Source organism: Garra rufa, chromosome 25 (assembly GCF_049309525.1).
Source record: "Garra rufa chromosome 25, GarRuf1.0, whole genome shotgun sequence".
NCBI classification, from domain to species: domain Eukaryota; kingdom Metazoa; phylum Chordata; class Actinopteri; order Cypriniformes; family Cyprinidae; genus Garra; species Garra rufa.
The window spans coordinates 19,201,422-19,215,179 of record NC_133385.1 but is presented as its reverse complement, the minus strand read 5'-3'; the positions used below and the strand labels follow the sequence as shown (position 1 = coordinate 19,215,179).

The 13,758-nt window shown below is 36.3% G+C and overlaps 1 protein-coding gene across 1 annotated transcript; it reads right to left on the bottom strand.

The window, feature by feature from the left end:
- Positions 1-1,502: 1,502 nt before the first annotated feature.
- Positions 1,503-13,426, bottom strand: e2f4 (E2F transcription factor 4). Its single transcript, XM_073831867.1, has 10 exons — positions 12,826-13,426; positions 10,729-10,838; positions 8,178-8,338; positions 7,700-7,744; positions 7,516-7,580; positions 7,117-7,420; positions 5,754-5,906; positions 3,771-3,815; positions 3,580-3,624; positions 1,503-3,375 (listed from the first exon to the last, which is right to left on the bottom strand). The coding sequence occupies exons 1-10, from the start codon at positions 12,979-12,981 to the stop codon at positions 3,260-3,262; spliced, it is 1,200 nt and encodes a 399-aa protein (XP_073687968.1). The 5' UTR covers positions 12,982-13,426; the 3' UTR covers positions 1,503-3,259.
- Positions 13,427-13,758: the final 332 nt, after the last annotated feature.

Below are 13,758 nucleotides of genomic sequence, written 5' to 3'. Positions count from 1 at the left end.
TGTAATTATTAATACAATTATGTAAGACAGTTGTTTGATGCAGTTTTGTTACTATTAAAATAGTTTATTCAGTAGTACATTTAAATAGTACCTTAAAGGGGCTATATGTAATTTTCTGAAATTTAAACTCGCGACTGACACCTGTGGCCAAAAAACGGAACTGCTCTTCCTTTCTGCTCGCTCTCGTACGTACACACTTCACAAGTCATCCGCTGCAAAGAAGTCAACATTATGTTTACAGAGGTAAGAACAGTCAAATACATATATTGTTTTAGAAACTAAGTTTGTTTGCAATATATATGACTAGCGGTATGAACGCGCTTGACGTCACATCCGCAGACAGCGCGTGAAAAATCCGACCCGACAGAAAATAGGAAAAATAGGATACAGGCTTATAGGTGCACCCACTGTGAGCTGACAAGGTGTCAGTATGCTCATCAAGAGATGTTTGAGTCATAAATGGTCAAATAAAAAGGCTATTGTTACATTTATTTTGAGGAAAAAGTTACATATAGCCCCTTTAAATAAATGTAAAAAAAAACCGTTTTCATGATAGGCTATTTAAATCTACAATGAAGTAAAATAGTACATTTTCTTTATGTATATAAATTATCCTCACACAACCAAACAATGCTGCTTTAATTACCAAATGCAATCCATGTTGGTGTGACTGTTTACTAAAAGATAAAATAACTATCCACCGTTTTCTTTAAAGTGGAAGTCAGCCCATGGGCGAGACTTCCATTTCATTAGTTGCTGAGAAATACAATAATAACAACGTGCAGAAAACGGTAAAATAGTTTGCACTACAACAAGTGTGTACATAATTAAGATAATACATTAAAATAATATGGTAAGACACCCCAATTTGCAATATCAAACAACAAAACGAGCTGTTTTGTACAGATAAAAAATAGCTGGATGCGGATGAGACCAAAAGCCAGACCCATAAAATTCACAAATGGCCAAGCCCAACTCTCCCCCAGAAAAAATGGCTTTGGTAAAGCAGTTTCGAACTGCCGAAACAAACTCAAAATGAACTGGATTTCGGCCTGATTTTGTTCTAAATGTCATATTAGTTCATTCTTCTATGTCGTTTTAATTGTATAGGGGCCTTTACGGAAAGGAAAAAGGCGGATGACTTCTGCTCTAACTGAAAACTATGACTTCCTTATGTAATACCTAACATTTTTATTTATGCATTCATATTTAAATTGACTACATTTATTAAGCTAGCAACTAAAAACCCAAGGCTGGTGTCTTAAAAGCAGAATGGTAATACTTTGGATCCATCCTTACGGGATTCAAACACTCAAACGGTTACCAACCCAAGTTCATCACCACTACACTACAATAGACCTATTCAAGTCAAACTTGAACAGAAATGCCTGGATCTGCAGGATATGACTCAAGCACCTAGAAGCAGCATGACAGACTCCTAAGGAATTAGGAACAAGGATCAAACGCCTTGAAATTAAACAGAGCACCCCAAATACAAAAACATTCTTTATTTCATGGGGATGACGACTCCAGTAAAGAACAATTCCGGTATTTTGCAATGACACAGCGAAGATCGGAAAACTGCTTGAATTCCCTGGATACTGTAAAACTGACTCGGTCAGCCCACTAAATGCATAGGGCTGAAAGTTACCTGTATGAGAAACTGTTTTAAAGTGCAATGTGGAGAGAGATAAGCTAGACAGAAGGAACCGCAGACTATTTATCTCAAGAAAACCAGAGCAGATGGAGATCTATCGAGTACAAAAATAAATGGCAAATGCTTACTGCGTACAAGCAGAAAAATAGCATTTAGCAGATAGGAATATGAAAAGATTTCAGCAGGGCCAACCATTAGTACCAACACAGTCAGGAACCCATATATAATGACATTCTGTTTGGACAGCGCTCAGTACACAGCACGTCGATACTGTATTTTGTCATATTGTGACTTTTCTTTACTCCCCCAAACCCACATCCTTCTTTAAACAGCTTTTCTCATATACAGACATAATGAAGAAGTCACATTTTCAAAAGCATCTATACACATATATAAACGGGATAAGGACAGATAGTCTGAAAACAAGGAGGGACAATGTTTTAAAATACAAAAATAGCAATCGGCATCTAATTTAACATTTGTACAGTGACCTTTCCACAGCAGTTATTCTATCAAACAAGATTAAAGTCATATTCACACCGTAAGCTACAGCCATTTTATATGAAAGCCTGTTTCAGCCACAGAATGAAAAACTTTTTTTTTTTGTGGAATTAACAAAAAGCATTGTTTTCTGAGATAATTACAAAATTTCCTTAGAATTCTTAGCTTACAAAAAACAACTTTACCCTCACAATTCTGATTTTATTTCTTGCAAATGCGATTTCAGTTTTCCTCAGAATTGCTGAGGAAAGTTTGAATCGTAACTTTAATTCCGTTGTGAAAACAAGCTTCCATAATTTTGTGAGTGAGACGCATGGCATTAATAAAGCACACTTGAAATAGACAAGTAGGAATGGTTCATCCAACACTTGCGTATGTTTATGTTCCTTCACTTTTTCTGACGCTATGATAAATAGATTTCGCTATGTAGCACCAAACTGTATCAATTCCACACAATGCAATCTTCGCCACTAAATCTTTAGTGTAACTTAATTACTTCCGCATGGGTTTTCCGAGAGCGGTTATTTGCTGCAAGATGAGAAACTTCCTACTGGCAGAATCGTATGCATTAGGGGCATGCTTTCATCAAAAGCATAAATCACACAAGTAATACACCGTTTCATTAGCAATCTGTATAATAGTTGCGTCCAGATCAGTAATAAATACACTGAACGAGAGGGGGAGAAAAAAAGGTGCTACTTTAGAAGAGGAAGACGCGTCTAGCTGGTATTTTCATCGAACCATAAACCATTGCTGGTGAATTTAGTCTATTTTGTGATAAACAAGAAATTCCCTCGGTGTCTATACAAAAGTAGTATAAAAACAGTTTGGGACTAAACAAAAATGGTTTGTATGGATGTCTGATGTCTTCAGACTAAATCGGTTGAATTTAGCATTGGAAGTTCATTTTCAGTCAGCTGCTTTGGGGTTGGAGTAAATATACACATATAAAAAAAGCTTTATATACACACAGAATCAGCTTATCATACATATGGATCTGACACAGAGCCACGCTTTCTTTTTTGTTCTCCTTTTGAAAGGGTAAATAAAAAAGAAAGTTCTTTTAAGTAGACTACTCTCATTGTACGGTGTGTTTGGAGGTCAAAGGTTGGCAATGGGAACGTCAAAGAGGTCACAAAGGCCCTCCGTCTCATCCAGGTTATAGATGTAGTCATGGTCACCCGGAGGAGGGGATAGACGGAGGAGCGGAGAGAAAACTATGAAAGAGAAAGACGTCATTGAGCATTTAGCATCTAAAATAGATCAAATTTCAGTTGACGGAACATTTCAACTACTTTTATTGATTATATATATATACACATGATATAATACATAGGATTTGTTATATACATAAACATCCAAATTTCCATTTCTTTAGTAATAGATTATAAACAGGTGGCCTGACTCAAGCTTGGCTTTACCTTCTGACGACATCAGCTCCTCTAGCAAATCTGTGCTCATTATTTCTATATGGAGAAAGGAGGAAATATGACAAATATGAAAACTTGAATGTGTCAAGTCACAGATTCTCTGATTACATTAAGCATATCAGCAAACAGATGATAAACATCAACATGGAGCGGCAAATGTAAAATGTTAAAGCGGTCCTCACCTTTAGGGTCAAACATTTCTGAAAGTTCTTTGGGGAGATCCAGCACTGAGATAATAAAGAGAAAACCCAAGTCAGAGTTGTTTAAGCAAGACAATGCTTCAACTGATTCTGAACTTTAAGATTTGTATGGCTTAATGTAACTAATTGATGTCTCTTACTGAAATATATAGTAGAAAACCCATGAAAAATTTAGATCCACATTGTTTTTAATCATAGTTTGGATGATGGAGGTGCCATTATTTTAATTATATGAAATGGCTGCACTCTGTGAGCTACTGGTGCTACCTGCTGCTATTTTTACCGCGTAACAACTTGGAAAATAAAATCAGGGCAACAAGAAAAGCGATGCAAGTCTTCACTGCTTTCCTAGTGATAAGAGGAGAAAAGAATGGGAAGATGCCTGTGGACGAACAAAACTCTGTAAAGACCTGCGTCTTTTGTTCTTTTTACTTTAGCCCTGATGCCTTTGAGGCTTTTAGTCGACCACAGCTACTATAAGAGCTTACAAACGGCAAAGACAAGAAACACTAGATGCCATCCTGGCAGGATGTAAACATGCCGACACTTGTAATGACGCCCCTGAAGGAGCTTCTCGGTGTGGTTTTAGCTCGATATCTGGGGCAGTTTAGACTCATTGGCACGGCATTTGATTTAAGTCTACGTTTATATACATTGCCACCTGAAAGCTCTTTCAGTAGCTGAAAGAGCTTCGTCATCGTATCAGTATTTTATTTTCCAAGTTCTGTTGCGGTAAAAATAGCAACTGAAAGTGCCAGTAGCTCACCAAGGGCAACCATTTCACATCATCAAAATAATAATCATTGTCCATAGTCTAAAACACACTATATTGCCAAAAGTATTGGAAAACCCTTCTAATGAACAGGTTTGACTACTTTAGTAATTTCCATGAGTACAAATCTTAATGTTAAGCATATAATGATATTCTAGGGTATTGTATGATTTTAATTTTGTAGCAAGAGTTTGGACAGGACCCTTTTCTATTCTAACATGACAGTGCATCTGTGTATAAAGCAAGGTTCAAAAAGAAATGATTGATTCAGTCATTGGGAAAGAACTTGACTGGTCTGCAGAAAGCCAAGTCCTAATCCTAGCTGAACATCTCTGGTGTGACTGTAAATGCAGACCTTGAGACAAAAACTCATCACCAAACACCAATGACTTGTACATATGGGTACAGTCATTTTAGACACTTCCAAAACAACAACAGAGATGGAAATGCAATTTTTTAATACATGAATTATGTTTCCATTATTGTTGCCACCGTTTTGGAAGTGCCTTTTTCTGTTCTTAAGAAGGGGGTTTCCCAATACTTTTGTCCATATAGTGAATGTACAAGTCATTGGTGTTTGGTGATGAGTTTTTGGCTCAAGGTCTGCATTTAAAGTCACACCAGAGGTGTTCAGCTGAGATTAGGACTTGGTTTTACCAGATCAGTCAAGTTCTTCCACACTGACTGTATTAATAGTTTCTTTTTGAACCTTGCTTTATACACCGATGCATTGTCATGTTAGACTAGAAAAGGGTCATGTCCAAACTGTTGCTATTAAATTAGAAGCACAATACCCTAGAATATCATTATATGCTTAAACATTAAGATTTGTACTCATGGAAATTACTAAAGTAGTTAAAACCTGTTCATTAGAAGGTGTCCCAATACTTTTGGCAATATAGTGTATGTATAAAACAGTGGTTTTTTTTTTTTTTTGGGTTTTTTTTAAACAGCGTAAATCTTTCATAGGTTTTCTACTACTTATTTCAGTAAGAGACATCATTCATGTTATATTAAGCCATACAAGTCTTAATATCAGGTGTTCCCTTTAAAGCACAATATAAATTTGAATTTAATCACTTTTATGGTATTGTCTCAAGCCAGATTCAACACTCAACATTTTAGACCAGAACTTTCTTTCAATAATGATTAATGACAGAATCATGCTCATTTTCAAAAGCATATGCACTTACGATCTGAAGGGTCTGTTTTGATTGGTTCAAGAAGGGTTGAGGAGTCAGGAAGTGAAGAGCTGCTGTCCAATGAAGCTGAAGACTGTAGCTGCTGCGCGTCTGTTGAAGGTGTCTGATTGGCTGTTGTATCTGAAGTGGAGGTGCTTGAAATGTCTAATAAGAACAGTAAAATAGCATGAGAAATTACATGTCTCATTATATATAGTTTAATAGTTACAACATAATAATATTAAATACATTCATCAAAAGTTTAGAATAATTAAGTTTTTTTTTTTAAGTCTTTGAAAGACTGTTCACCAAGGCTGCTTTAATTTTATTAAAATAAAGTTAAAACTGTAATATTGCAAAATATTACAATATTGTAATTTGTCATTTTAATAGTCACTTGAAATAGTAATCTGATGTAACAATAGAAACATCTTTGATTAACTGATCGATTTATTGTGTGCAATAAAATTAAAACCAGAAAACAATTACATATCTGTAACATTTAATATTACTGTAATATTTTACAGTATTTATGATTAAATAAATGCAGCCTTGATGAGCAGAAGAGATTTAAAAAAAACAAAACTTTTAAATTATTTTAAAGATTTGTATATATTCACACTACCAGTCAAAAGTTTTTGAACAGTAAGATTTTTCATGTTTTTGTGAAGTGTCCTTTGCTCACCAAGCCTGCATTTACTTGATCCAGAGTACAGCAAAAACAGTAACATTTTAAAATATTTTTACCATTTAAAGTAACTGTTTTCTATTTGAATAGATTTTAAAATGTAATTTATTCCTGTGACACATGATCCTTCAGAAATCATTCTAATATTCTGATTTACTGCTAAAAAAAAAATGTATCATTATAATGTTGAAAACAGCAAAGTAGAATTTTTAAGGAGTCTTGGGTGAATAGAAAGTTCAGAAGAACAGCATTTATCTGAAATAAAAATATTTTGCAACATTATAAACGTCCTTATCATCACTTTTAATCAACTTAAAGTTTAAATTAAATTTAATTTAAATTTTAATCATCCTTGCTAAAAAAAAATAATTAATTTATATCATTTTGGATGAAATAAATGCAGGCTTGGTGAGCAGAAGAGACTTTAAAAACATTACAAATCTTACGGTCTAAAAACTTTTGACTGGTATTGTATATAATACTACTATTTATTCAGATTATATTCAATATTATAATATTCAATTATTGAATATATCTGAATAAATAATAATATTATATATAATGATAACAATATATAACATCTCATTACAGATGCAACTTTGCCAAGGTGTAAATCATAGTACAAAAAGACAACAAGCAAAGCATATTCAGACACAATAATTCATAAAACTATTGGCAGCATCCAACCTGTAGCTGCCCCAGCAGCAGAGGCAGTGGTTGAGTTGGGAGGGACGGTGACAGTGGTGGTCGTGGTGGGACTCTGGCAGGTGGAAGTGGAGGATGGCGTACTGTTGGCTGCTGGTTTGGTGGGCGCAGCAGCAGCAGAGGTAGTTGAAGCTGGGGTTGACAGACTCTGAAGCATGTCATCAGGTGGGGGCACGGGCAGCACCACAGGAGAAGAACTAGTAGGGTCCTTATTCACCAGCAGAACCTCGATAGGGCCTGCAGAGCTCTTCAGATGAATCTGGTACTTCTTTTGCCCATTGCCATGCTAAAATGAATAATAATAATAAAATGTATTTATTTATTATATAAATATATAAACTTTCCACATTACTTTTTAATAGAAATACAATCATGACTTACAGATTCAGGCACAGGAACCTCTAGCTGTGTTCCTGAAGGAGCTCTGATTGCGAGAAGAGTGTCACCTAGTGGTAGACAAACATACAGAGTTAAAGTTAATAAGGAAACATCAAAACGATCAGACATTTGTAGCTTTTTGCATTAACACTGGTGTTTCACTGAGTGTTTGATGGGAAGAACCAACCTTTGAAGCAATTGCAGAGGTCTTGATGTGTTACAAACGCCAGAGTGCGTCAAGTTAAGGACATACAGCCAACAGAAGCTTTCAAATACAAACTTCACTTTGAGGATCAGTTTAAAGTATCATAGGAGCATCTAGAGCTAAAACAACCTAGATTTTAAACAGATAGCTCACCCAAAAATGAAAATTGTGTCATTAATTACTGACCCTCATGTCGTTCCAAACCCAGAAACCTAGAAGCCCAGAGACGTAGCAAGGACATCGGTAATGATGTCCATGTGCCATCATTATCGAGTACCACAGCGTATGTACTTGATAACGTTCCTCTGAAGAGGAACGAAGGTCTTACAGGTTTGGAAGGACATGAGGGAGAGTAATTAATGACAGAATATTCATTTTTGGGTGAACTATCCCTTTAAATACCATACAGTGGTTACAACACTCAAAAGATGAATCTTAAAAGTGTAGCTAGAAGGATATGGGCTATTTAGCGAGTCGTCTGTCACATTCTTGATGCTTTGCTGAACCCAAACTCTCTGCTGGTCGAGTTCATGTTCCCTCCTGTCAAGATCCTCCAATTCCAACTTGAGGTCTATCAGCTTGTCTGCAATTTCACGCGTGTTGCAACCCGGACCAACACCCCTACAAATGAACAGAAATAGAAACAGACATTTAGATCAAGTGAATAAGTTGACATTCAAACAGATACCTCTCTAAAATAAAAATAGCTACAGCTTAATAAAGACACTCATGTTAAACAAATGTCTCAGAAGAGCAATTAACTGCATTTTTATGTTTGGGTGGGGTTATTACTTAAAATAAACCTTGTTTCACTTGCTCATTGGCACTCACTGCGTGTTATTTTAATTGTAATGAATACAATAGCATATTACATCACAGTACAAAGGTTTGGTGTCGGTGGTGAAGGAGAAGTTCACTTCCATAATGAAAATTTCCTAATAGTTTACTCACCCATATGTCATCCAAGATGTTCATGTCTTTCTTCAGTCAAAAAGAAATTAAGGTTTTTGAGGAAAACATTCCAGGATTCTTCCCCATATAGTGGACTTCAATGGGAGCCAACAGGTTGAAGGTCCAAATTGCATTTTTAATGTAGCTTCAAATGGCTCTACATGATCCCAGCCGAGAAATAATGGTCTCAACTAGTGAAACGATCAGTCATTTTCTTGATTTTTTTTTTTTTTTTTTTTAGAATGTATATACGTTTTAACCACAATGCACGTCTTGCACTAGCTCTGTGATGCACATCTTCACACATTGCATAATTACGTTGGAAAAGTAACACGCGGTTAGTTCTTTGTCTGTGTAACTTGGTTCAAAAAGGTAGGGCAATGTAAAAAAACTGCAGCCCATTGGCTCCTCCAACTTCAAAATTGTCTCTCATCATTGATTTACCTATTTTTGTAAAGGGCATTTGACTTTCTTTGCACATTCATTTTGTAAACACTGGATCGGTACTTCTGCATACGTCTTGTGTGTGTGATTACATAATATGTGAGGTCAACCTTTGTGGCAAAAAAGCATATCAATTAAAAAAAAGCATAAAAAGCTCATCAATCATGTAGAGCCCTTTGAAGCTGCATTGAAATGGCAATTTGGAGCTCTAACCCACTGATCCCCATTGAAGTCCACTATATGGAGAAAAATCCTGGAATATTTTCCTCAAAAACCTTAATTTCTTTTCAACTGAAGACAGACAGACATGAACATCTTGGATGACTTTTCATTCTGATAGTGAACTTCTCCTTTAACCAAAGTTGCATTTATTTGATCAAAACTACACAAAGACATTGTTTTCCATTCAAATACATTTTAAAACAAATTAATTCCTGTGATGGCAAAGCTGAATTTTCAGCATCATTACTCCAGTCTTCAGTGTCACATGATCCTTTAGAAATAATCCTAATATGCTGATTTGCTGCATTTCTGATTATCATTAATGTTGAAAACAGCTGTGCTGCTTCATATTTTTGTAGAAACTAATAATTTTTTTCAGGATAAAAATAGACAGAATATTCAACAAATAGACAGTTTAAAGGAACACTCATTCTCCAACTCCCCCCGAGTTAATAAGTTGAGTTTTACTGTTTTGAAATCCATTCAGCTGTTTTCCTGTTCTGGCGATATCACTTTTAGCATAGCTTAGCATAGATCATTGAACCCTATGAGACCAATAGCATCACGTTCAAAAATGACCAATGAGTTTCCATATTTGTCCTATTTAAAACTTGACTCTTCTGTAGTTATATCGTGTACTAAGACCGGCGGAAATGCAAAGCTTCAATTTTCTAGGCTGATAAGATTAGGAACTACACTCCCATTCCGGCGTAATAGTCAAGGAAGTTTGCTACCGTAATAAGGCTGAACAGCAGTCTGTGCAGTAATTAGGCTAGCAAAAGTTTTGTAAAATATAAATAAAATATAAATGGCTGAATCGTATAAATGCTGGATTAAGATCGTGAGGGGGGTCGAATCGAGATCGCGATCTTTTAACGATTAATTGTGCAGCTCTAATCATGTTCCATGAAGATATTTCTGCCGCAAATAAAAACTTAATTTTTGATTATTAATATCCATTGCTAAGAACTTAATCTGGACAACTTCAAAGGCGATTTTCTCAATATTTCGATTTTTTTGGACCCCTCAGATTTCAGATTTTCAAATAGTTGCATCTCAGCCAAATATTGTCCCATTCTAACAAACCATGCATCAATGGAAAGCCTGTTTATTCAATTTTCAGATGGTGTATAAATCTTAATTTCAAAAAACTGCCCCTTATGGTTTTGTGGTCCTGGGTCACATATAGATTACTATATTTCATATTTACATAATATACCTTGAGTGCAAAAAGATTGTCGCACTCATGCAATAATAGTAAAGAGCTTAATATGAATAAAAAGCATTGTAGCACAGGCACTTTTAACCTAGTAGCCCGCTAAAAATTTTAATGTGTGATGCTATTCGCTTAGGAACAACAATAGAGGAGTATGTAAGGAGAATGTCGGTCTTACTTCCACTGGATGCTGTTTTTGGATTTCTTCTCGATGAGTCCGATGCCTTCCAAAACATTGGTAATGTCATAGATGCGCCGCTTCTGCCTTACAGCCAAAGTATCTGCAGCCTAAATCACATTTACACAAATAGAACAAACCAGATTATTGATTCTTTTTCTCATTACCCGTAAATGGACTAACAACACGACACACACACACACACACGTTTTTTGCACAGTGCAAATGTTTCACATATGAAACCATTAAAAGAGTTGTTCACGGAAAAACTCACTATATTTTCTCTGAGAAAAATACAGAAGTCGTCAAAAGTTTACCTGAATGATCAATTCATCATTCTACATTCATCCTTTTTTTTTTTGTTTAGTTCTGTAATAGTTGTTAATTTGTCCTGAACAGTTAAACTGCCCACTGTTCTTCAGAAAAAAAATAAATAAAAAAATAATAATAATAATAATCTGCATTTTTGTGTATTTAAACCGTTTCCAAAAATGACTGTATGATTTGTATGAGATCTAACTTTTCACACAGAGCACAACTGATGCTTCAAGAAGAAAACACGATGCATTAAGAGCCGGGGTGAAAACTTTTTGAATTTAAAGATCAGGGTAAATTCCATTATTATTATTATTTTATTTATTACTTTTATTTTGTCAAGTACCTTCTGTAGCTTCTGAAGGGCAAAACTAAATGAGAAAAAATATATATATTTAGGCAAAATAAGAAAAACGTACACACTTGATTCTGTTCAAAAGTTTACACCCCTGGATCTTGATGCATCATTTTTGCTCCTGGAGCATCAGTAAGCATTTGAACCTTCTGTAATAGTTGCACATGAGTCCCTCAGTTGTCCTCAGTGTGAAAAAAATGGATCTCAAAATCATACAGTCATGGTTGGAAAGTGTTCAAATACACAAATGCTAAAAAAAACTGAATTTGTGGGAACTGATTTTTTCCCCAAAGAACAATCATCACTAAACAACAACAACAAAAAACAGCTGTGGGTCATTCAGGTAACAACAGAGTAATAAGAATCAAGTGTATGTAAACTATTATTTCTCTTGTGAAGTACGTAAACATCTTTTTTGCGAAATATCTTATTCAGGTCGGTACTAAAAAAAAAAAAAAAAAAAAAAACAACACATGCATATGATCCCTATTATTTGGCTAAAATAATTAGCATTTTGCAAGGTGCATGTAAACTTTTGACCTCAACTGTATTTTCGCAGACAGGCAGCGTTGGTCACCATTCACTTGCACTGAATCTTTACTGCATGCAATGAAAGTGAATGGTGACTGAGACTGTCATTCAGTCTAACATTTTTTGTGCCCCCACTCTAGAAATCAAGTCACACGGACTTGAATCAAAATGAGGGTGAGTAAGTAATGACAGAATGTTCATTTTCCCATGAACTGTCCCTTTAAGACTTACTGACTTTAAAAAATCGACAGCTCTGAAAAGTTGACAAGCAAGCACTTGATGCAATCAACTCCCAGAAGCTGCTGCGCATTTCTTAACCAACACTTCGAATACGCACTAGGTCACTCAAATCAGACTTGTGACATATTTTAGACGTTTAATATCGCGTTAAAAACCCAAGATATGCAAAGAAACGCATCCCCCGGTCGCGCAGGCCTAAACTATCCCAAACTCCAGAGCACGTGGTTGTTTTGAAGGCTTTTGTTTGAGTTTTTAGTCCGGATGGGATCTGCTTCTCAACCGCAGAAAAAAAAAAACCTATGGGATACAACAACAAACACCGGAGCTGTTTTGCTTCGCACCGGGAGTGACATAACATTTGCAACCTGTTAACAGGCTCGCCTAGTTTAGTTGACGAACTAGTTTAAGAGGCGAAGTGTCGGGGGGAGTAAGAGAGGGGTTGTGCGTGGAGGCGACCCCATCTTTCCTTAACTTTTTAACTAACTTTTCCATGCTGTTATACAACCTAAAGTGCATGTTTGCATGCAGACATTAAAAACGATGCATATGCCGCAGACAATGCGCGTCTGATACTAAAAACATAGTTAGCTGATGGTGATGATGGTTATGTAGTAGTAGTGATAATGATGAAGGTGCTGAGCTCGTGTCGTGCTTACAGCTTTCAGATCCAGCACTCCGTCCTTCGCTTCCTGCAGCAGAGTCACAAATTTAGTCGTGAGCAGTCCGAGACTTTTCTCGTGGCGACTGGGGGTCTGCGGCTGCATCGAGTCTCCCATTGCTCCCAGATCGTTTCTTCCGGTCTCCAAATCCATCAAGTTGCTTTTAAAGTATGGTTCGATTCCCGCAGTTCTCTTTCCGGTTGGTTTATGCCTGTATATTTAACGCTTTCTGCTGTTATATCGCTGACAGCACCGCTTCTGCCGCCCAAACGCTCGCTTCCCTCAACGACCGGCGATTCCTGAAGCATGGACGGGAAAGTTCACCTCGAAATGAGAGAGTAAAGACCCCCGTTCAGGGACCGGTCCGCTTCAGGACACAGGTTACCCGAACCCAGATGGCCTAACAGAACAGACGCTCTCACTAACACCAGGGCTGAGCTGCTTGAATGACTGAAGCCGTTGAAGGCGCGGTGCATCATGGGATGACCTGCTAAAAAAAAAAAAAAAATGGAAGACTCCTGCATTCTGTCGAACGCCCTGTAAGGGGCGACAAGAACGGCACGTTGAACTCAAGCGGCCACGTGGGGGCCTCATATACCGTTTTTCCCCCTTTGTCATATGAATTGAAAAATGCAAGTTTTTTTTATTTGCATTTTGTGTTTGTGTTTGAATTAATTAACCCTTTAAAGCAGTAAGGCACTCGTTTTAAGACACCCGTGGTTCTTCTTTCTGTCAGATTTTTTATTTAATGAAGTGTTTTAATCTTTAGGCATTGTTTTTTTTTTACTTGACTGACTTGATAGATAGATAGATAGATAGATAGATAGATAGATAGATAGATAGATAGATAGATAGATAGATAGATAGATATTGATAGATAAATTATGGCAAGACTGAATCATAAACCTATTTATTGTTACATTGGAAAAG

Coding starts and splice junctions, on each gene's coding strand:
- e2f4 (XM_073831867.1), bottom strand. CDS start 12,981: ATGGATTTGGAGACCGGAAGAAACGATCTGGGAGCAATGGGAGACTCG. Junction 5,907..7,116: donor TGCTGCTGGGGCAGCTACAG/GTTGGATGCTGC, acceptor TGTTCTTATTAG/ACATTTCAAGCACCTCCACT. Junction 3,816..5,753: donor CAAAACAGACCCTTCAGATC/GTAAGTGCATAT, acceptor TTATTATCTCAG/TGCTGGATCTCCCCAAAGAA.